Raw genomic sequence first — 20,933 nt, 5'->3', positions numbered from 1 at the left:
CCCGAGGGCATGGTGTCTGGGGCTTCGCGAGTGGGGAGTGAGATGACTTCCCCAGGGAGGTTCAGAGCAGGTGCCAGTGCAAGGATGGGCAGAGAAACCGCTGCCTGAGTGCCTGCCGGCCAAGAAGGGACGGGGACCGGCTGGGGCAGTGACAGGCTGGCTAGCAGCGTGGCGGTTAGTAAGCACAGCATGTCCGCCTCTAGGGACCAGCCGCTGGCGGGGGCGGGGGGGGGGGTAGGGGGGGGAGCGCCCGCGGATGGCTGCTGCTGGTGACTGATAGTGTGAAAGGCAGGCCTGGCAGGCGGGGTCTGATAGGCAGCGTGACGAGCCCCATTGTGCCATCGGAGTCGGGGCTGATTCAGAGACCGAGCTGCCGTCTGGGAGCGCAGCCCCCTGGAGGCGGGGAGTCACGAGCCGCTCGGGCTGAAGACGTGCCGGGCCGCCGGGGGTGGCAACTGGGGGTCTGACGGAACGACGCATTTCCGCCGGCAGCCTTCCAAGACCGCCGCCCCGGTCTGGCCGGCTGACAACACGATTGGCTGACGGCGTGACGGACAGACCGGAGGCCCCGCGGGCCTCCCGCCGCCCCCGCCGCCGCCGCGCAGACGCACGCGGAGGGCGCCGCGAGCATCCGCCTCCGCCGAGCGCAGTGGCGGGAGGGGCCGGTCACGGCTCGCCGGTTGGTCCGCGCGGGCCCTGCTCGCGGAGCGGCGCGGCCAATCGGCGGCGCGGTCTCGGCCACGCCCGCGCGAGGTCTCTTCTCGCGAGGCCGGGTAGGCCCGAATGTCGTTAGCCGTGGGGAAAGATGGCGGAAAATTTAAAAGGTGAAGGAGTGGTGGCAGCGGCGCCGGCCCTGCCGGCCGGGCTGCGTGGGCTGGAGGGGTGGCGTGGCGGGCTCGGGGCCCGGGCGCCCGGAGCCACGGAGCCGGGAGCCGGGAGCCCGGCGCCGGGAGGCCGCGGCCGGGGAGCGCGGGCCCGGCGCGCGAGGCAGGGCGGGGCGGAGAGGAGGGGGCGCGTGCTCCGCGGCGGCGGCGGGCGCGGGGTGCAGTGGGCACTGGCGGGGGGCGCGCGCGCCTCGGAAGCGACTGGACGGCGCGTGCGCGCGCGCGCGCGGGGGCAGCTGGTCTGGGAGGCCGTGCCCGCGCGCGGGAAAATCAGCCGCCGGTGACCGTTACCCGCCGGTGGTGTCCACGCGAGACGCCGGAAGGAGCGAGGAGGGGGGCCACGAGCCTCCTCTGGAGAGCGGGGGGCGGGGGGATCGTGTGCGCCGGGCCTCTGCTCGCAGCGTCATGCGGGAAGGGTCCGCGCTAGAGGGGACCCCCTCGGGAAGAGGGGCAGCGTCTTCCGGAATGGGAGAGCTGGATCCCTCCGTGTGCAGGGGCCAAAGGGGTGATTTTCTCCGTCTCTCGGGGGCGGGGGGCGCCGCTGGGTGAGGAAGGCTGCGGGGGGATGGGTGCCATGAGTGTGGCGGGGACGCTAAGGGCTAGGAGAGTCCACCTGTGGTCAGTGCGGCGCAGCGGCTGGAGATGTGAGTTGGGACCACTTTAGTGGGGGTTCAAGTGCAAGGGATTTGAAAGGGAGAGACGTCACAGGGAGAGGAAGGTGTGGGCACAGGCCGTGTGTGTCTCCACTAGGCCTAAGTGTGTGTGTGTGTATGTGTGTGTGTGCTCGCGCGCGCGTGCATGCGCGGGTGTGTGTGTGTGTGTGTGTGTAGGGGGTAGTGCACACGAAATACTGCTGCAAAGCTCATACATGTTGAGGTTGACAGCATTTCCTCATGAGCTGCAGTGTTTTATGTTTTGAATGGGAGCTAGAAAATATTAACAGGGTTAGGAATGACTGTACGTTTATAATGTGTGAAGTGCTCTGATAAAATGGCTTCTAAAGCACATTAAGAACGTACCTTGAATCTTTGAGTCAGAAGGCCTTTTTTTCAAAAAAGATCGGTGTGTCTTGAAAATTGTTGGTAGCCCCAGAAACACCCCAGGTATTTTTAAATAGTCATTGTCACTAACCTAGTACTGCAGTTGCCTGTTGCTGAATTCCTTTGGGCAAGCTTTACCCTTCACAGAAATGGGGATGAGGCTGAGAAAGCCAAAATGCAGTGTGGAAAAATATACCTCGTGGGTTGAAGGCACCCAGACAGTCATTCAGCGAGGCTTCCTGTAATCTAACACCGTTCTCTTATTCACAATTCCGAAATTTAAAAGGCTCTGAACTCTTTAAGTTGGGCACCATTCAGTGGCAAAACCAGACTATATGGTTCGGTGGCGCTGCCTTATTTCTCCTATTTAATGGGAAAATTGAGACTTTTGCTGCAGAAGGATTGAAGTGTTTGATGATGGCTTGAAGCCCCTGACTACACTGGGGAGCTAGGTAATAGGTGGGATATGCCTAGAACTCCACTTGTAGAATAAAATAAAAAATTACCAAGACGCATCTGGCCCCCAGGGATTTCGGATCCGGGCTTGCTGACCAGTCTTTCCAGTTTGTTTGGTGCCCTGGCTATATTCACCTCATGCCACCTACACTCTTGGGGCAATGCCCCCTCCTGAGAGGGGAGGAGGTGCTCTGTTTGCAAAGTGTGGAGGAGAGGAGAGGAGGACTGGGCCATGGACGCTTGGATGGTTTGCAGGCGGTTTTAGGAACAGTACAGAGGGAGTTGGGAGCTCTGGGGATAGATTCCTTTAGGACAATCCAGGCAGCAGAGCATACTTTGAGGTCTCTTGCTCCAGGAGTAGCCTTGGGTAGTGAGCATTGGGGTTGAAGGAGCTGGCACATTTTTGTGGTGGAAAGGTCTTAGCATTCGGGAGACCTGTGGATTAAGTCTCACTGACTCGGAATTCTTCAGAAGTCCCAGGAAGGACTTGGGGTACTCTTTGACTCTCGGCCTTGCCAGGATGCCCAGGAATGCTTTTTATGTTCTAGGCTGCACTGTGTGTTGCAAATCTTCTTGGAATCAGCTGCAGGACCTGTGCCGCTTGGCCAAGCTCTCGTGCCCTGCCCTCGGAATCTCCAAGAGGAACCTCTATGACTTCGAAGTGGAGTACCTGTGTGATTACAAGAAAATCCGCGTGAGTCTGGGTGACCACGGCCGGGCGGGGGGGGGGGGGGTGTCTCAAGGAAGCTGGTTCCTCCTCCCTTGCCCTACTATGTGCATTTGATTCTAAATGGATTTTCTTCTCTGATCTTAACAAATAGGATTAGTAGGCCACCTTCTCATTTCTGTCTCACTGATGGAGAAATCTAGTAACTTTCTGAGGGAGCCAGGAGCCAGGATGAAGTCCCCCACCTCCCTAAGAATGCAAACCAGTTGAGCAGCTGAGCTGGGGGTGAGGATGGCTAACGGTTTTTGAGCACGTGAGCAAGGTGCTTTCCCTCAAATTCATTCAGTCCCCCCACCAGCGCTGTGACATGGGACTGCTATCATGGCCACAGGAGGTGACGTTAGGACAGTTAAGAGAACAGACCAGAGTTAGCACGCTTCAGTTCAAATCCTAGTCGTGTCACCTCGGGATACTTAATGCAAATTCTCTGTACCTTATTCTCCTTGTCTATAAAATGGGGATGCTTAGTAGTGTCTACCTCAGAGAGAGTTGTGAGGATTAGATTAGTTAATAATACAGTACGTTAGAACAGTACACGCTACATAATGTTAAAAAAAATTAAGCTTTTTTCCTTATTTACAGATGAAACCAAGGCTCAGCAAAATGAAATAACTTGTCCAAGGCCACACCGCTAGGGAATGGAGGTTCAGAGTTTGTACCCAGGGTGTCTGTGTGGTTAAACTGTCCCATAGCCGCCCCCCCCCCCCCCACCAAAAAAAAGTCCCTCTGGCTGCTGTTGGAAGAACAGATTATAGGGACATGGGGACGGTGAGGAGGCCACTGCTGCAGTCCAGGGGAGGGCTGATAGCAGTGGCAGTGATGATGGTTGGAAGTGGTGGGATCCTGGATGTAGTCTGCAGGTGGTGTTGACAGGATTTGCTGAGGGTGGATGGGAGGAAGGTTAGAGAGAGGAGTCAAGGATGAGTCCAAGAGTTGGGGCCTGAGCTACTAGCAGAAGGGAAGTGATGATGAGGAAGACAGAGAAGGGCGTAGGTTGAGGAGATAAGATTAAAATTTAGAATTTGACCCTGGCCTGTGTGGCTACGTTGGTTGGGCGTCGCCCCGTGCACTGAAAGGTTGCTGGTTCCATTCCCAGGGCACATGCCCAGGTTGCGGGTTTGATTTCCTGTTGGGGCATGCAGGAGGTGGCCGGTCATTGTTTCACTCTCATCGATGTTTCTCTCTGTCTCTCTCTCCCTCCCTCTCTCTCTCTCTCTCTCTCTCTCTCTCTCTCAATAAATTAAAATTACTTTAAAAAAAAGTGAAGACAGTACGAGTAGAACAGGATTTGAACCTACTGATCCTGGCTTTAGAGCCCATGCTTTTTAGCCAATGCATGGAGCCATTCCAGAAAAGGGCAGGGTGTGGCTTGGGTGTTGTCCATTGGTTCTGGAATGCAAATCTCACAAGGGCTGGCCCAAGGTCTGGCCACTTATGGAGGCCCCCATCCCCCTGGTCCCCCCACAGGAACAGGAGTATTACCTGGTAAAATGGCGTGGATACCCAGAGTCCGAGAGTACCTGGGAGCCACGGCAGAATCTCAAGTGTGTGCGCATCCTCAAGCAGTTCCACAAGGACTTAGAGCGAGAGTTGCTCCGGCGGCGCCACCGGTCAAAGCCGCCCCGGCACCTGGACCCAAGCTTGGCCAGCTACCTGGTGCAGAAGGCCAAGCAGAGACGGGCACTCCAGCTCTGGGAGCGGGAGCTCAATGCCAAGCGCAACCACCTGGGACGCATCACCGTGGAGAACGAGGTGGATCTGGATGGCCCCCCTCGGGCCTTTGTATACATTAACGAGTACCGCGTTGGCGAGGGCATCACCCTCAACCAGGTGGCCGTGGGCTGCGAGTGTAAGGACTGCTTGTGGGCACCCGCTGGAGGCTGCTGCCCCGGGGCCTCGCTGCACAAGTTTGCCTACAACGACCAGGGCCAGGTGCGCCTGCGAGCCGGGCTGCCCATCTACGAGTGCAACTCCCGCTGCCGCTGCGGCTATGACTGCCCCAACCGCGTGGTACAGAAGGGCATCCGCTACAACCTCTGCATCTTCCGCACGGATGACGGGCGCGGCTGGGGTGTCCGCACGCTGGAGAAGATCCGCAAGAACAGCTTCGTCATGGAGTACGTGGGAGAGGTAGGGAGTCAGGCCCGTGCGTGTGTGTGCAGCTCTGTCCATCCTGTGTTCCTACTGTGTGCGCACAGCTCTCATCACAGTGTGCCTCCACCTTTCCCGCTTTCACTGTGGGAGATGTGGGTGGTGGTGGCGGTTAACCCAAGCGCTAGGGATATCCAGGCAGGGGAGAGAGTATGCCAAGCTGGTAGTTAAAAGTATATTGAAACGCTTCTAGACGGGGCTGATTTCATAAGGATACCTGGCAGAGAGAAGGGTGGGCACTGGAATCCACGCAGTATTCCTTTTCATGGGCCATGTGGTCTGCACCGGGTTGTGTTACCTGAAAAGGCATTTCTCATTTCACAAGGGTCCGGCTTACTGCTCAGCATTGTCTTCCCAGAAAGAGGCCCTTTACTAATCTCACAAAAAGAACAGCCAGGAGTAGACATAAGGGAGGACATAAGCCATGCCTTGCGGAGGTTGGCCGCTTCCTCTAGGCTGACAGGGTACTGGAAAGACCAGCTCTATCAGGCTAGCGAGCTGCCGGACCAAACAGCTCACAGGGTTTAGTGACTTTGCACGTTAGAAGTCTGTTTGCTCCCGTAACTGTCTGGCACGGGTGCGGGCAGTGTCCTGTGTACAGTGGGGCGGCTACGAGGTTCTGCCCCTCTTGTGCCTTTGCCATGCCTGAGGGCCTTGGAGCGGCCTCTGGTCCTCAGCCTTGCCTGGTAAGTAGACCAAGGGGGGGGAGGTCCTAATGGGCCAGGCCTGGACGCGGTGCACATCACTTCTGTCTGCATCCACTGCCTGGAACCGCACCACTGGCCGTGCCTCCATGAGGGCAGGCTGAGATGACTTAGCTGTGTGCCAGGTGGAAAACAGGGATTTGGGTGAATAGCTAGCAAGTGTCTGCAGTGTTGCTGTCAAAGGTGGGAGGCATTGAGCATCTGGAGTTCTGGGGTGGGGCAGCTCTTTGTCCTGTAGGACCATCTCGTGCATTGAGGGACACTTCACTTCCCTGGACCATTTAAACCCAGGAGTGTGCCCTGGCATGGTGACCACCCTAAATTCCTCCAGGTTTCCCCGCGTTTCTTAGGGGTTGCTGTGATTGGGAAGTGGTGGAAATGGGCATAAGGGACATGCCCCCGAGGATGTCTAAACAGTAGTAATGAAACGGGAAGAGAAGAGGAGCCCACTTTGACAAACTATAAAGTAGAGAGGGTCATTGGAGGCAGAGAGTCCACACTGCACAGCACCTGCCAGTGTGGCTGAGGGACTGTCCATACCCCAGGGAGTCCTGGCGGTCTGGTGGAGGGAATGCCCACAGGCCAGAGGACCTGGCAGTCTGGAAGGAGGAGGAGGTGGCATTACCCCAGAGGGGTCCTGACAATCCGCAGGGAGAGATGGCCACATCCCAGGGTGACCTAGAGGCTGAGAGCAAACTGACCACACTCCAGAGGGCCCTGGTGGTCTGCCTAGGAGGTGCCCGCACCCACACTGTCCTGACAGTCAAGAAGTGTCCTCACCCAGAGGGATTTTGACTGTCTAAAGGAGATCAGGTCCACACCCAAGAGGACTCTAAACCTAGAGGAACTGTCCGAACCTTAGTCCCTGGCACTGGAGGAGGGACGCTAACAGTTGGGAGGAGATGGTAACACCTCAGAGGGATGTGGCCATTCTGGAGGAGGAGGGTGCAGACTCCAGAGCCCCTGATGGTCTAGAGGAGGAGGTGTCCTGGCCCCACAGGAGCCCGGCAGGCCTGAGGCCGCCCAGGACAGATGGTGTCTCTAGCCTCACTCTGCTGTGCTGCCGATCTTAGGGAAGGCCGTCTGCAGCACAGGGTCCCGAGGCAAAGAGGAGGAAGACTGCAGCCCCCGGCACCCCAAGTCCTCCAGGCCGGTCCTTTCCTGGCTGTTCTCTCTTAGTGTGCCTTCTCCTCCGCACTCCCTTAGTGTGCCTTCTCCTCCGCACTCCCTTAGTGTGCCTTCTCCTCCGCACTCCCTTAGTGTGCTTACTCCTCCGCACTGGAGACCTCAGCGTTTCCAGGGGCCTCTTGTTCCCTGTCTGACTCTTCCTGCTCTCCACTCATTCTCTCTGAGCTCTTTCTTAGCCTCCCTCCTGCTACAGTCAGCAACTTCCAGGCCCCCTCCAGTCCCCTCGGGCCTGTGGGACCTCCTGATGGCAAGAGAGGCCCCCAACACTGCCAGAGCCAAACTCACCTGCGTCCTCCTGCTGAGGCAGATGGCACAGTGGGCAGGAGGGTGGACCTGGTGCCCGAGACTGAGTCCTAGCTCCCCCCTCCTCAACTGTCACTTCCCCTCCTGTGTCCGTCTCCTAATCTGTAGAATGGGGCTGCTAAGTGCACCCACCGCTTACGCTTGTGTAAGAACTAAAGGAGTTGGCACGTGTGAAGCATTTAAACCCGTCCAGTATAGAGTAAGGCTCCAGTCAGCATTAGCCACTACATTCTAAAGTTCAGAAACCCAAGAGTTTTTGTAACCCATCTGGCTATAAAACCTAACGACCTGATTTGGGCATATTTATAGTCTCTCTCTTCCTTGGTGTCACTATTCATAAGTGTCATTGTAGAAATATTAATTCACTTGGTTACGTGGTGTTGGCCCAGACCCTCCCTCGTGTTACACAATCGAGGGTACACATCCCATACCTGTTCGCCACCCTGTCCTCCAGTGTGGACCTCTGCCCTGAGATTCTTTCCCGTGAGCTGTCCTTCCTCTCCTCTGCGCCTTCCCACCTCTGCCAGACATCCCTGCCCTCACTCCGCGAGCCATGACCTGTTTTATCCATTGTCTTCATATTTTAATAACTGAAGTGACGGTGAGTCTCAATTAGTTTAACTCAATGATTGCATATCATTTAATGAGCAGCAGTTTGACAAGATACAGGACGCACAACCTCTCCTAAGTGCTTTGTTCCTAACCGAAACGAAAACAGAAACACCTTTCGCATCCCTCATCTTGTTGAATCTTTGCCACAGCCCCTGTCTGGCTGGGATTGTTGTCATTGTCATCCCATTCTACAGATGGGAAAACTGAGGCCTAGAGCAGTATAGTACAGGGCTCAGACTCATCAAGTTAGTCAAGTGGATTAAAAAAAAAAAAATCCAAGTGTTTAAATTGGTGCCCTGCCAGACCTGCTGGAGTTTTTTGTTTTCTGGTTTTTAGCTGGGGAGACGTGTGCAGGGAGAGAACATTTAGGGTCCCATTATCTGGGAGGGGGCAGAGTCTTCTGCTTCCTGTTCACGTCACCCTGTTTCTAAGCTGCTAGCTTCTAGCGCATCTAGCTTCCCCGTCATCCTGGAGGGTTGCTAGGGAACAGACACACGCACTGCCCAGCCCTTCCAGAGCGCACTGAAAAGCAGACAGCAGGAACGGTTTGTGCCCTGGAGGGCTTGCAGGGTGACTCATCCCTGGTGAGACAGGGAGCAGGTAGGGGCAGAGAGGCAGGAAGATGAGCCGGGGAAACGGTGGGGCATTCCCTCCGGAGGGAGGGCTGAGAGGAACAAGCCCGCGGAGGCTGCCCTTTGCTCCTGGGGCTGCAGGGCGGCTGGGGGTCGGCTCAGGGAGACTGAGGAAGGCTGCAGAGAAGTAACATCGAGCTGCCCCCACAAGAGGGGAGTGTGTGCTCTCCAGGCGGTGGAGGGAGCCCTGCCTTGTCCTCTTCCTCAAATGCTGCTGTGTCTCCTGTTGTGTCCCCGCTCTGCAGCCTGTGTCAGAGCCCCCTTATGGTCCGCAGCTTGCTTTCCACGGTGTTTCTCTTTCCCGTAGCTCCTGGAACCCGCCTCATTCTCTCCCTGTGACTGTCTGAGCCCATCTCCTGTCACAACACTGACCATGATCGATAGGACGGGGCCTGGTCCCTGTGGCTCCCCCACCCAACTGACCCCTGAGGGCCAGGATGGAGCCTGGTTCCTGGGTTGTCTCACCCACCCACTGTGACCCACGTCTGCCCCTGCAGACGTTGACTTCTGAGCGCTACGACAGGCACAGGGGAAGCCTCATAAAAACCCACTGAATGAATGAGTGGATGCACACATAAACCCTTTTCCTCTGGGCTCCTGAAGGAAAAGCTGGAGGATGGCGCAGTGAGCAGTGTGGTCTGAGGGATAGATCTTGGTCTCCTAAAGGTGTTGTTGATCAGCATTTGATGGGATAGAGGCCGAAGGTGATGGTGTAAGAGGCAGGTAGGAGACGGGACACTAGTATGGCCATCCAGACTGGAGAAAACTGCTCAAAGCTAGAAGGGGAGATCTGGGAGTAGAAACAGCATGGCTGCTAGCTGGCATGTGGGTGGGCAGGAGGGAGGCAAGGGGAGATCCAGTGTCAGAAGGGGGCTGGTGATGGGCGCTGGGTCTGCAACCACAGGAGAGGGAAGGAAGAAGGGGGGTGTGGGGGGCAGTTTTAAGTACCAGGGAGCCCTCACCCGGAGATGGCATGGTTAGCTCCATGTGGGGGTACGGTTGGCCCAGGGGGGAGAAGGGACCTGTGGGATGGAGAGGAGCGGTCGGGCTGGGTGGGGATGGGGCGGAGAAGCATCCACAGCATTGGGGAGGCAGGCACAGGTCAGGGCTAGGACTGGAGCAGCTCCATGTTTATAGGTTAGCAGGGACCCAGCCTGGAGAGAGGTCTCCGTCATCTGAAATGCCAGTAGCTGACACTGCATAGCCCCGGGGCGGAGGGAAGGGTTCCTGCCCAGCTCCTCCTCTTTCACCTTCCTGCTGTGCTTTGGCCTCTGCCTTTTTCTGGCTGCTGAGATCCTCAGAGAGCTTGGTCTTATCTCTGGACCTGCATCTTTCCTATCAAGCTTCTGTCTGTGCTTCTCACGGGGTCTCTGGCTCTCCTGTGTGAGCCTCCCAGTCGGTCTCCCTCCCCCACAGCCCAGGGCTCTGCTCCTGTGTCCTCCCAGCTGTGGACGTGGCCCCGTGCTGGCTCTCCTGTCTGCTGGGCCTGCGAAGCCACAGACCCCTTGCCCTGGCTGAGTCAGCCTCTCATTCTGCTTTCCTCTCCCCTCTGTGGCCCTGGGTCTTTTTCTTTCTTGCCCTGGATTTGCATCTCCTACATGTCACTATGGGTCTCATGATGGGGCTATATCTGTGTCTGTCTGTCTGTCTGTCTACTGTCTCACCACTAGACCTTGTGGCCAGCCTTCACTCACCATTGAGAGACTCCCTAGACCAGCAGTTGCCAAACTTTCAGACCTCATGGACCACCGGTTGGTGACCGCTGCCCTAGACGGTCCAGAGGCCTGAGATGAATGGGTGTTGGGCAGCCGAGGACCAGCCCCCTGGAAGGACTGACAGACCCTCTGCCTCAGTACCTCCCATGTGTCCGTGCCTGCCAGCCACATGGGCGGGGGTGCCTCCCCGCTCCCTTGTTTTTCTCCTCCTCAGGCACTGTGCTGGCTCGCCTGAGCCTCCTTGGCCAATCCCCTCTCCCGTGCCCCTTTCCCAGATCATTACTTCGGAGGAGGCGGAGCGGCGGGGCCAGATCTACGACCGCCAGGGCGCTACGTACCTCTTCGACCTGGACTACGTGGAGGACGTATACACCGTGGACGCGGCCTACTACGGCAACATCTCCCACTTTGTCAACCACAGTGTGGGTACCTGCAGGTGGGTGAGGGCGGGAAGAGCGGGCTGGCCCCACCTCACCCTCCTGCCGTGCCTTTCCTCCCAGTGCGACCCCAACCTCCAGGTGTACAACGTCTTCATAGACAACCTTGACGAGCGGCTGCCCCGCATCGCTTTCTTTGCCACGAGGACCATCTGGGCAGGCGAGGAGCTCACTTTTGATTACAACATGCAAGGTGGGGGTGTCAAGGGACTGGGGGCAGGGGCACACAGTGACATGGGACACAGACCCCTCCCCAGGGAGCTTTAAGATGCTCTTTCCCATTCCCATCTCCCATCTGGACTTTGAACCCTGCCCATCCTTTGGGGTCCCCTCATTCCCAGCCCTTGGACCAACTTCCCCCAAGACTCCCGGGGAGGAAGGGGTTTGGCTGGAGAATTAGATACTTCTCCTGAATCCCGTCTTGTCTACCAACCCCATGACCCCCTCCTGACCCAAATCCCAGCCCTGTTCCCAGCCCCCAAGGTCCCTGGGTGTCGTGGTAAAGGGGCAGTGGGACACTACACCTAGGCCTTCTAACAAGTCCCTCCCCCTCCCACCCTCCCTGGCTGTGTGACTCCACAGTGGACCCCGTGGACATGGAGAGCACCCGCATGGACTCCAACTTTGGCCTGGCCGTGCTCCCCGGCTCCCCCAAGAAGCGGGTCCGTATTGAATGCAAGTGTGGGACTGAATCCTGCCGCAAATACCTCTTCTAGCCCTTGGAAATCCGAGGCCAGCCTGACTGTGGGGCCCAGAGCCCATCTCACCCACCCCGTTCTCACCTCCCTCCTGTTGAGGAATGACTGCCAGGGCCTCCTGTCTGCTTCCACCTCCCGCCGCCGCCCTGTGCTCGGGGCTGTGGTGCGGACTGACTGCCAGAAACCCCCTCTCCCCGTCCCAGTTCCGTGGGTTGCACTTAACAACCCTGTGCCCATTTTGCGAAGTAAGTTGTCACCATCAGGCGTTTCTGCATTGAGATTCACAGCCTACCTGAGGTGAACCTCAGCCCCAGGCTAGAAAGATGGCTAGGCACTTGCTTCAGCCTGGAGCTTGAGAGGTGTGTTGCAGGCCCTCGCCCTGCTGCTCCGGGAGTGGAAGCTGCCCCAGGGCAGGCTGACATCAGAGTTCAGACTTCCCAGCCCACGTGGTGAAAAAAAAAAAAAAAAGGGTCCGCAGGTCTGGGGACTGGTTTCTGCTCATGCTCACATGTAGGCTTTGCATCCCAGAAGTAGGTGCCCACATGCCACTGGAAGGAGAGTGGATGCCCAGGGCTCACTGGTCACTGGCCAGTGAGAGGAAGGCAGTCCAGACTCTCCGAGCCCTTAAGGTGGACTGGGATTGAGCTCTGCCCATGAGGTGCACAGGAGGCGCCTGGGAGCCCTGTTGGCGTGTGATGACTCCTGGACTGCTCAGAGCTGGAACCAGTACCTAGGTAGGCTGTAGATAGCACTTAGGACAAAAATGTGCATTGACGGGGTGGTGATGAGGTGCCAGGCACTGGGCCGAGCACCTGGGCTGCATAGATTGTCTCAGGGAAGCCTTAAAAACTGTGGAGGTGGATCCTAGGAAAGGGCCCATACGGCAGGAGGCCAAGGACAGACTCAAAAGTTCCCTGCCCACAGATGTACAGAAGACGAAGGCTCTGATGGCTGCCTCACCCCTTGCTTCCCCTGTGAGGTCTTCTCCAGGAAGCCTTCCCTGACTACCTGTGTCCAGAGTGCTCCTCTGTGAGACTGTGCCCTGCCACCAGTTCTGTGTGGCTGTCTGTGTGTCTGTGCTCCCTGTCCCTAGTCTGACTTTCAGGCATGGACTGAATCTCATTCTCCTCTTGTATATTTCTTGGCCCAACCCAGCCTGGGGTAGGCATCAATAAAAAGAGTTGTTGACTGAACAAAACAAGGTGTGGGGATTGAAGACCTCAGGTAGGTGGTGTTGGGGGAGGAGAGGCTGGGAGCTGGGGTACCCAGGGACATATTCCTCAAACCTCAACCACTTGTCTGGAACACCCCCACAGCATACCACCTCCACCATTGTCTCCCTAACATCTTGACTTAAAATGAGCTTGTTTTATACTTACTCACAGACATGTACTCTGGGTGCTAACCCCAGACCTCACACCTCACACCTGGGATATACTTCTCCATCCAGCTCGGAGATACGGACACAGACCCTGAATGACAGGCTACACCAGAACTAGGAAGCCAGACTTGCAAACAGCCCCAAGACATAAATGCTGCCTCCTATGCTGGGATCTGGACCCCAAACACATCACAGAGCTTTCTTTTGGGATAGAAATCTCAAAGACCGCACAGCCAGGGATACTGTTACCTAAGTTATTCAGGGTTTTCACACCCTGATAATCGATTCCCAGGCTGCTTGGAGTCCTCCCATCCTGGGACAGATCCTAAACAGCTGAGATGTCATACCCCAAACACCTGAGACCTCACACTCGGAACACAGATCCCTAAATGATCCTGAAACCTTACTTCTTGGACACAGACCCCCACATTGCTCAGAGACATCCTGAAAAATAGAACACTAAACACCCCAAAGAGCTCACTGCCTAGAATATGGTGCCACAGCTCAGAGCCTCAACTCTTAGATCCTCACAGCCCAGAAACACCGTGCTTAGAGAATTCTGACCTGGGAAGGAGATCTGTGGATAGCTCAGAGGCCTCTCACCTGACACAGACCCCAAAATGGTTCAGAATAGGGCACCAGAGGAGACTACCAAATGCTCCAGAGACCTTAAGCTTTGTAACCCACACATCTGAAAGTGCCTGCAGACCCCCACAGTGTTCAGACACTTCAGAACCAGGGACACAGACCCACCGATTCCTCAGAGACCTTACACACTAGGAGAGAGATGGACAGAGAGTTCAGAGACCTCACACCCTCTTCTCAGACCAGCAGACTGAGACCTCACCCTGAACACAATACCCAAGAGCTCCCAAGTCCTACACTCAAACAGGCCCTGAACCAGCTCAGAGACCATGATCTTGACACAGGTTGCTGGTCACAGAGGTCATGTACTAGGCATAGACTTCCTAAAAATAGCTCAGAGCCTTCATATACCTAGTGATCCCCAAGAGACCTCACTTGGTCCACAGAGGAGCTCAAAGATCTGAAAATCAATACTAATCCTCTACATAGTTTAGAGACTTCACACCTTGTAACTCCTCCCCACCCCCAGTACACTGAGTGGCCAGATCTGTGAACACATAATAATCTCGTCACTCAGTGTATATCCTATATAATAAAAGGCTAATATGCAAATTGTCTCCACCAGTTCAACCAGCAGGCCAACTGCCTATGTCCCCTCCCCCTGGCCAGGCTGGCGGATCCCACCCATGCACAAATTCATGCACCAGGCCCTCATATATGTGTGTGTGTGTGTGTATATATATATATATATATATATATATATATATATATATATATATATATATATGTGTGTGTGTGTGTGTGTGTGTGTGTGTGTACACTGAGTGGCCAGATTATTATGATCTCTGAACACATAATAATCTGGCCACTCAGTGTATGAGATCACACAACCTAGACACAGACCCCAAACAGCATATAAACCTCACATCCTGGCCTCAAGTCCCCAAACAGCTCAGAATCTTTACTCTCTAAGCACAGACCTCCAAATGATTCAGAAATATCATACCCTGGACTCAGACCTCAGAACCATTCATGGACCTTACCCTTTGTGCTCATATCCAGAATTGACAGATCAAACAGCCTAGAAACCTCACACTCTGCCAAGTCTGCCACCAATAGCAGATACCTCATAACTGGCACAGACCCATAGCAGCAGAGGGACCTTACATTGTAGACACAAGCTCTCAGACAACTCGGAGAACTTTTAAAAAATATTTTTTAATTGATTTCAGAGAGGAAGGGAGAGGAAGAGAGAGAAACATCAGTGATGATAGAGAATTATTGATCGGCTGCCTCCAGCATGCCCCCTTTTAGGGATCGAGCCCGCAACTTGGGCATGTGCCCTTGACCGAAATTGAACGCTGGACCCTTTAGTCCGCAGGCCGACGCTCTATCCGCTGAGCCAAACGAGCTAGGTCTTCAGAGAACTAACCTGGGAGATCCAAAAGGGGCTCAGAGACAGCACATTTGGCGACATAGCCCACACGGCTCAAGTACTTCACATAGTGGGACAGAAACTCAGGGAGTTTATTATCCTCACAGTTTGCAAAGCAGACTCACAGGTTTTCCAGAGACCCCACATGTAGGCAGACAATGCCCCAATGCTCAGAGTTAACAAAACTTCATCCTAGGACCCATTCCCACACAGCTCACATATGTAACCACCTGGACACAGACACCCCCCCCACCCAACACCTGAAAGACATCACACTGGTAACAAAACCCCAAGCCACTCAGAGACCTCAGACCCTGGCACTGAGATTCCCTCAATAGGAACTACGGGAACACACCCCAACAGTTACAGACCTCACCACCAAGGGATTCGCAGATCAGAGATCTCACACTCGGGGACACACCTCAGAAGTCTGAAATACCAATAGTAGAAAGACATCAAACTCAGGAAACAGATTCTGAAACTGCTCTGAAAAATCACACCCAGGACAAAAGTCATATCATAGAGCACTCATTCCCTCCCTAGGACGTGGGCTCAAAAGTGTTCACACCCCGAGCACAGACACTCCAACACATCAGAGTCCTCATCTGAGGGTTACAGGCACTCAGACCTGAAAAGAGAGACTTCTAAGTAGTTCAGAGACACCATATTCTGCACAGACACCATCACACTATTGAGATATTTTACATGCCAAATAAAGACTTTCAAACTGCTCAGAAAACTAACGGGCATATGTGTGCATGTGCGCGCGCGCACACACACACATCACTGAAAGCTCACAGACTACCCTGGAACAAACTCCTAGTTAGTTACACCCTGGGACTGAGACCTCCCAAGCAGAATAGGTTTCATACCTGAGACTATATCCCAAACAGGTCAAGGAGCTCTCGAACCAAAAACGCTCAGGGACCATTGTATTCTAGGACAGTCACCCAAACAGCTCACTCACCCCTGGAATGTAGACCAGAAAAAGCTCAGAACTCTTGAAACCAAGATTCAGAGAATCAATATGCTGGATACAGAACATCAAATAATTCAGAGACCTCAAAGTGCGGGACATACACAACCAAGCAGGTCAGGGACCTCACAGCCTGAGACATCCACACAAAAACAGCTCAGAGAATTCAAGTTCTAGGAAATAAATGCTCCCAAAGAACAGACCTCATCCCCTGTGACATATGCACAAAAATAACCTCATGAACTGAGCTTTATACCCACAAATAGTTCAGAGAAATAGCATTTAGGGAATACACCCACACACAGATCAGAACACTTACATCCTGGAATAAATGGATCAGGTAGCTCACACATTGAGACCTATACCCACAAAGAGACCAGAGAATCAGATCAGGGGGCATAAACTCAAAACACCTCAGAGACCTCACACGCTAGATCAAAGGAAAATAGGTGGCAACCTGGGACATAGCCCCAGACAGACCAGAGACCACACACTGCTGACAAACATACGACAGACTGTCACACTTGAGACAACCATAAGAGATAAGATATCTCACATCCCGATGGACACCCACAAACAAATCTGACACCCTTGGACACGGACCCTCAAATGGATCAGACTTCAGTCACACCCTTGGAACACCCCCCCCCCCCCCCCCGGACAGTAGAGCTTGCAAGTTGGAAAGACACACAGAACTAGATGAAAGACTTCTCATCCTGGGACTTAAACCCAAAAAGAAGTAAGAGAATTCAGGTCTTAGCACACAGCACCCATAATTACAACAGAGACCTCCTATCTGAAGGCATGAGTGTAAAACATCAGAGTGCACCCCATGGAATGTCCATCCACAAAGATCAGATACTGTCCACCCTCTGACACACATAAAAATAAATCAGAGAGATCCATATTCTAGGAAGTATGCTTCAAAATCCTGGGAAATACATTCACAAAGAGATTAGAGACCTTAAACCCTGGGATATATACCCACAAACAGATCATAAACTACTTACCCTGAGAAACATACCCCCACACAGCTGGGGATTTCACATCCTGGAACAAACAGCAAGAAGCAAACCAGAGACCTCAAAAGCTTGATAATGTACATAAAGAGGTCAGAGTTATCACATCTTGGGACATACAGCGACAAGATGTTTACGACTTCACATGCTAGGAAATATGCACAGAAACAGATCAGAAACCTCACTTCCTAGGACACACCCTCAAACAGATCACAGGCATAAATCCTGCAAAATACAACCCATAAACCATTCATAAACATAGCATCCTGGAGCAAACAATGACAAACAAATCAGAGACCTCATATCTGGGAACTGCTCACAGAGAGAATACAGACAACAGATCCTGAGGCACACACCCAGAAACATGTCAGATACAATCCTGGGAAAACAGCCATAAACAGATCAGAGATTCCCACCGACAAAATACAGTTGAGAGAGGCACATTCTGGAACACATACCACAAACAGCTCAGAAAAATCCCATATGTTGGAAAATACAACCACAAACCCCTTCGAGACTTCAAATCCTGGGACATACGCCAACAGATCAGACACCTCAAAACCTACAAATCACACATGGAAACATCGGCCCTCATACAGGGAAATCCACCCAAAAACACATCAGAGGGCTCACATATTGAGATGTACAGTGACCAAAATTTTAGTGACCTTGACACCTGGACGTGCACCTACACACAAGTCAGAGGCCTCCACCCAGCAACATACATGAACGAATGGCTCAGAGACCTCATCCTGGGTCATACAAAACAGATCAGAGACTTCAAATCCCGCAACATACGCCCACAATCAAGTCTGACGCTCCACACGCTGAAAAAGTCCACAAAGAGATCAGAGGATCCAGCATTTTAGATTCCAATCTCTCTGACCTCTGCTTCTGCTGTCACATCAATTTTTGTGACTCTACTTCCCTCATCACATGCCCCTCCTTGTCTCGACATAATAGTCAATCTTTTCTGATCTTGAAGTTTCAGCCTTCCTCCTATAATGTCTCTTGTGATTACAAGTGGGACCTCCTAGATCAGGGGTGAGGGGCCTTTTTTTTCTGCCAAGGGCCATTTGGATATTTATAACATCATTTGTGGGCCATACAAAATTATCCACTCAAAAATTAACCTGCTAGCCCTAGCTGGTTTGGTTCAGTGGATAGAGCATTGGCCTGTGGACCAAAGGGTCCCGGGTTCGATTCTAGTCATGGGCATGTACCTTGATTGCAGGCTCCTCTCTGGACATGAGGGGCTCATGCAGGAGGCAGCCTATTGATGCCTTTCTCTCATATCAATGTTTCTTCCTATCTTTCCCTCTCTCTTCCACTCTCTCTAAAAATCAATGGAAAAATATCCTCGGGTGAGGATTAACAACAAAAGATATTAACCTGCTATATTTGGTCAAACATTTAATTAACTCACCCCTAATGTCTTGGCAGGGCCAGACCAAATGATTTCTTGGGTCTTATACGACCTCGGCCCGGATGTTCCCTACCCCTGTCCTAGATAATCCAGGATACCCACCTCTGAATGCTTGCCTACTATGTATCTGCCTTTTCCAGGTAAGACAACATATTAACAAGTTCCAAGAATGGAGTGAGAACATATTTGGTGATCCATTATTTGAGCAAACAGAACACACACACGAACACACGCACACACACACACACACACACACACACACACACAAGAAACACCACATCCTGGGACATACATCCATGAAGTGCGCAAGGACTTCACGTCTGGAGTCATACACCTCCACAGAGATCAGAGACCTTCCACCCTGAGACATACGTACAGAAGATGAGAAAGCCACACGTTCTGGGACACTTACCAAAGAATGCTCAGAGCCCTCACACTCTGGGAATTAAACCCACAAAGACATAAGAGAACCCACTCTCTGGGACATATATCCCACCAAGAGACTGGGGACCCACATCCTAGGGCCCCCAAACAGACTAGATCTTTGACTTGACATATTCACAGAGAGCAGGAAAAAGTGCACATTCTCTGACATACACACACAAACAGATCTCACAGACTGGGACACATAACCACATAGAGAACAGACCTCCTATCTTTTACAAACACACTCAAGGAGTTGACACACTCATGTATGTGACATACACACATAAACAAATCAAAGCTCTGATCTGAGAAACACAACCCAAACCACACCAGATACCTCCAATCCTGTAGCATGAGGCAACAAAGAGGTTACAATCCTCACAGGCTGGTCAATGCAGCAGATAAATACAGATACCTGAAGTCTTGGGGTGCGCAGACTCAGGAAGATCAGACAGCTCAGATCCTGGGATACACACCCACAAACAGAGATCCTCCCAGAAACAACATGCATGGAAATGCACCCAGAGACATACCACAGAGCTGTCAATGTGGGGCATGCACCAACAAACAGATCAGAGGCCTCTCATCCTGAAACATACACCCAGGACCAGCTCAGAAATCTCACATCCCATATATATGTGCCTTAGCAGATAAGAATTTCACTTCATGGCACATATCCCAGCAAACAAGTTTATGCTTGTGCCCTGGCCAGCATGGATCAGTGATTAGAACACTAGAGGTCGCGGGTTCAATTTCCAATCAAGGGTACATACCAGGATTGCAGGTTTGATCCCTGGCCCCAGTAGAGGTACATGTAGGATGTGTCTGTCTCACATTGATATATATATATCTCTTCCCTCCCTCCCCTGCTCCTTTCCACTCTCTCTAAAAATCAATGGGAAAAATATCCTTGGGTGAGGACTAACAACAAAACAAAAAGTACTTGCAAATATCCACGTAAGATATCAGACATCTGACAACCTGGAACATAACCCACATACAGCTCAGACCTCACACTCTGGGATATACAGTCACAAAACACGAGAGACCTCACAGCCTGGGACGTGCATTGAGAAACAAATCAGAGCACTCAGCTACTGGGAAAACAACTTCAAACAGAAAGATCAGACTCTTAGCATTATCAGACAAGTGCCCACAAGCAGATGAGGGATTCCTACCATGGGACTTACACCCTGCTTCACTCACCAGAAACATACCACAGGGAAACATACCAGCAAACATGCCTCATGAACACCACGAGACAGACACAAACAAACAAGACAGAAAGCCCCACGTCCTGGGATACAGACTCAGGAATGGATCAGAGGTTTCAAGCAAAGGGAATATTCCCACAAAGCTCACAGTCCTTACACCCTGAACATACACACCTCAGCAGTTCAGAGAACTCACGTCCTGGGACCTGTACACAAAATCAGACCAGAAACTTCCCCTCCTAGCACATATACCCCCCAAAAGCTGGGCCCACAAGTTCTCTGACACACACCGTCAAAGAGACCCGAGACCTCACACCCTGGTTCATACACCTGCTAACAGATCTAGGCCTCCCACCATCAGCACGCACTCGCAAACAAATGTGGAGTTCACCCTGGATATGCACCAACATCCAGAGACCTCACCACCTGGGACATTGTCTCCCTCCCTCCTTCCCTTCTTTCCTTTTTACAAAAGAAGGCCACACTTATTCCACTTCTTAAAGGAGCAGATCTTTTGTCTCCTCTGAGCTCTGGACTTGCTGCTGTAACATCACCACCATCTTACTGTCATAAAACAACACAAATTTATTCTTACATTTCTGCAGGCCAGAAGACTGACAAGGAGTCTTAAAAGGGTAAAAGTCAAGGTCTCTCTCCGGTCCTCGTTCACAAGATGACCAAGAAAGGAAGGAATAATGGTCATGCCAAAAGAGGCTGTGGCCATGTGCAGCCTGTTCATTGCACCAACTGCACCCGATGCGTGCCCAAGGACAAGGCCATTATGAAGGTCGTCATTTGGAACATACTAGTAGCAGAGGCCGCAGCCATTAGGGACATCTCCGAAGCAAGTGTCTTCAAGTCTCTGTGCTCTCTAGCTGTGTGTGAAAGTATGTGAGCGTGTGAGCTGTCACCGCAAGACAGTAA

The 20,933-nt window shown here is 53.0% G+C and overlaps 1 protein-coding gene across 7 annotated transcripts; it reads left to right on the top strand.

Moving 5' to 3' along the window:
* Positions 1 to 401: 401 nt before the first annotated feature.
* SUV39H1 (SUV39H1 histone lysine methyltransferase) lies at positions 402 to 20,812 on the top strand. 7 transcript variants are annotated; one of them, XR_006739528.1, is made up of 8 exons: positions 1,111 to 1,389; positions 2,929 to 3,074; positions 4,575 to 5,237; positions 10,688 to 10,834; positions 10,913 to 11,042; positions 11,432 to 12,281; positions 18,387 to 18,509; positions 20,615 to 20,812. XR_006739528.1 is itself a non-coding variant. In XM_036460607.2 (6 exons), the coding sequence occupies exons 1-6, from the start codon at positions 806 to 808 to the stop codon at positions 11,563 to 11,565; spliced, it is 1,239 nt and encodes a 412-aa protein (XP_036316500.1). In that variant the 5' UTR covers positions 402 to 805; the 3' UTR covers positions 11,566 to 12,740. The 7 variants fall into 7 exon arrangements, 4 of the variants coding, with proteins under 4 accessions (XP_036316500.1, XP_045426351.1, XP_045426350.1 ...); XR_006739529.1 differs by lacking the exon at positions 18,387 to 18,509 and having other exon boundaries at positions 20,615 to 20,810; XM_036460607.2 differs by lacking the exons at positions 1,111 to 1,389; positions 18,387 to 18,509; positions 20,615 to 20,812 and adding an exon at positions 402 to 824 and having other exon boundaries at positions 11,432 to 12,740.
* Positions 20,813 to 20,933: the final 121 nt, after the last annotated feature.

The sequence above is a fragment of the Pipistrellus kuhlii genome, unplaced genomic scaffold, assembly GCF_014108245.1.
Source record: "Pipistrellus kuhlii isolate mPipKuh1 unplaced genomic scaffold, mPipKuh1.p scaffold_m20_p_32, whole genome shotgun sequence".
Lineage (NCBI taxonomy): Eukaryota > Metazoa > Chordata > Mammalia > Chiroptera > Vespertilionidae > Pipistrellus > Pipistrellus kuhlii.
This window is presented reverse-complemented; position numbering and strand designations above follow the sequence as displayed.

What these genes read in the sequence shown, in the direction of transcription:
- SUV39H1 (XM_045570394.1), top strand. Translation starts at nt 1,290, where the DNA reads ATGCGGGAAGGGTCCGCGCTAGAGGGGACCCCCTCGGGAAGAGGGGCA. An exon ending in TCATGGAGTACGTGGGAGAG is followed by an intron (nt 5,238 to 10,687) that starts GTAGGGAGTCAG and finishes CCCCTTTCCCAG; the next exon opens with ATCATTACTTCGGAGGAGGC. An exon ending in CCCACTTTGTCAACCACAGT is followed by an intron (nt 10,835 to 10,912) that starts GTGGGTACCTGC and finishes CTTTCCTCCCAG; the next exon opens with TGCGACCCCAACCTCCAGGT.